Source organism: Pipra filicauda, unplaced genomic scaffold (assembly GCF_003945595.2).
Source record: "Pipra filicauda isolate LSUMZ 115617 unplaced genomic scaffold, ASM394559v2 scaffold1041_size35062_pilon, whole genome shotgun sequence".
In the NCBI taxonomy this organism is placed as follows: Eukaryota; Metazoa; Chordata; class Aves; order Passeriformes; family Pipridae; genus Pipra; species Pipra filicauda.
The window spans coordinates 27,501-30,000 of NW_024103476.1; the positions used below are offsets into that span (position 1 = coordinate 27,501).

Sequence of the window (2,500 nt, forward strand, 5' to 3'; positions counted from 1 at the left end):
GAGCCCGGCGGGTAGACCTGGTCTCCGAGCCCGGCGGGTAGACCTGGTGGCCGAGCCCGGCGGGTAGACCTGTTCTCCGAGCCCGGCGGGTAGACCTGGTGGCCGAGCCCGGCGGGTAGACCTGGTCGCCGAGCCCGGCGGGTAGACCTGGTGGCCGAGCCCGGCGGGTAGACCTGGTGGCCGAGCCCGGCGGGTAGACCTGGTCTCCGAGCCCGGCGGGTAGACCTGGTCTCCGAGCCCGGCGGGTAGACCTGTTCTCCGAGCCCGGCGGGTAGACCTGGTGGCCGAGCCCGGCGGGTAGACCTGGTGGCCGAGCCCGGCGGGTAGACCTGTTGTCCGAGCCCGGCGGGTAGACCTGTTCTCCGAGCCCGGCGGGTAGACCTGTTCTCCGAGCCCGGCGGGTAGACCTGGTGGCCGAGCCCGGCGGGTAGACCTGTTCTCCGAGCCCGGCGGGTAGACCTGTTCTCCACGATCGGCGGGTAGACCTGGTGGCCGAGCCCGGCGGGTAGACCTGTTGTCCCAGCCCGGCGGGTAGACCTGGTGTCCCAGCCCGGCGGGTAGACCTGGTGTCCCAGCCCGGCGGGTAGACCTGGTGTCCCGGTTTTTCGGGTCGACCCCTTTCCCCACTCGGGCGCGGCCGGCCTCGTGCCCCGCCGGGTGCTGGCGAGCATCAGGTCTACCCGGTTCCGGGGCTTGCGAGCATCAGGTCTACCCGGTTCCGGGGCCGGCCGCCGCGGCCGCCGCGGCCGCCGCCGGCGGCCTGCGTCCCTGCGGCGTCCCGGCGCAGGGCCACCAGGTCTACCCGGCTCCGGCGGGACTTAGGCGCCTGTCGGCATTTTCGGGGTAGACCTGTTGTCGCGGCCGGCCCCGGAAGTCGGCCAAGGGGTCGCTGTCGGGCGCCGCCTCCGGTTAGGTCTAGGCCAGAGGCGGCCTGCTCTCGCGCGCCTCCCCGCTGAGGAGCCTCGAGCCGCTTTGAAGGCGCGACGGGGCCAGGACGCGTCTGTCCGTATTATGGGCAGGGGTTGTCTAGCAGCGCGGGTTCCGAGGGCCCCTTTTCTTCCGCGTCTGCTGCCGCGCGGCCTTCGGCGCGTGCCACGGGCCGGCCAACCCCACGAGCGGCAGGAAGGCCGGCGCGAGAAAGCCGCGGGGCTCTCGGCCGGCTTCCTCGGGCGGGTCCGATGACGGGAGAGGAAGACGAGAGCCGAGCGCGAAAGCGCAGCCGAGGGAGTGCGGGACTGGGACGGCCGAGGGGGGCCCGCGGGGGCCCAGCAGCAGCGTCCAGCCCGAGCCGGTGGCGGCTGCCGGCTCCCCGAGGGCCCCGGGCGAAGGCGGTGGTGTGCGAGGGCGGCGAGGCGGCGGCGCCTCGTCCTTCCGGTGGGCCGGCCTTAAGCCGGCGCCCGTCGTCCGGCGGCGGCGGGCATTGTTGCGGGCAGTTGGCGGCCGGGGCTGGAAGGGCCGAGCCCGCGCGGGCTTTTTTTTCCCCGGCCGCCTCCCGAGAGCCCCGAAGATGGCCCGGGCCTGGGTGGCGGCGCCCTGTCCTCGGCTGCCGGGCGGCAGCGGTGCCGGCGGCGTGCCGGGGACTGGCGGTGGGCGTGCGGCCTTGCCTGGGCCCGGCCGGTTGCCGGAGGGGCTCGGTGACGGGACTGCCCGTTGTCGGGCGAGGCGGCGCCCTGGGCGCGCCTCGGCTCTTTTGTTCGTTCCCCCTTCCTCGGCCCTAAGCCGGGGACCCGCCCAGCGGGCCCGAGGGCGGCGGCGGCGGCCGGCCGGGGTGTGGCCGGCGGTCGCGCCGGCAGACCGAGAACCCGACCGAGTTGCCGGGAGCCCTGGGGACACACGATGGCCGTTGGCGGGCGAGGCGGCGGCGCCTCGCCCCTCCCTCTCCTCTTCGACCGGCGCCAGAGCCGCGCCGGCCGGGCGGCCCGTGCGGTCGGGCCTGCCCCGCCGGCGTGGCTGCCGGAGGGCTGGGTTCCGCGAAGGTCTGTCGGCCGGAGGCCGGGTTGCGGGCGAAGTGGGGGCGCCCTTCCCGGCTTTTTCTTTTCGTTTTTTTTTTTTTTCTCGGGCGGCCTTAAGCCGCAGCACGCCGAGCGCGCCAGGGAAAAGAGAGAGAGAAAAAGCGTTGCGAGAGCGAGCCCGGCAGTGGCCGGCAGCCGCCGAGGCGCGAGCCCGTGGGCAGCGAGAAAGGGAGTCGGGGAGCGAGGGGCGCGGGCCCCGCCCCGAGCCCCGGGCGGCCGTGGCTAGCACGGCGAGAGCGAGAGGCGCGCGTGCTTTTTTTTTTTCTCGGGGGCTTTTTGTTTTTCTCCCCGTCGCCGTCCCCCGGCCTTTCTGGGGGAAGCCGACGGCCGCGAGGCGGGCGAAAGCCGGTGGCCCGCGGCACGGTCGGTGGCGCTTTCGCACGCTGGAGGTGCCGCCGGGGCGAGCGGGGGCCGTCCGCGGCCCCCGCGCCTCCGAGCCGGTGGCGCCGCTCTGCGGAGGCGGCCGTGGGCCCGGCAGGGCCGGAAGC

General features: G+C 75.1%; 1 protein-coding gene across 1 annotated transcript in view; it reads right to left on the bottom strand.

The window, feature by feature from the left end:
* Window positions 1–1,026: 1,026 nt before the first annotated feature.
* LOC120322852 (collagen alpha-1(I) chain-like) overlaps window positions 1,027–2,500 on the bottom strand; it is a gene marked incomplete at its 5' end in the record, with an annotated part of 5,679 nt that continues 4,205 nt past the window's right edge. The window contains 2 exons of the mRNA XM_039379238.1: window positions 1,027–1,978; window positions 2,121–2,500. The exon at window positions 2,121–2,500 is cut by the window's right edge and continues 1,069 nt beyond it. Coding sequence (XP_039235172.1) covers window positions 1,027–1,978; window positions 2,121–2,500 — 1,332 coding nt within the window. The remainder of the gene's footprint in view (window positions 1,979–2,120) is intronic.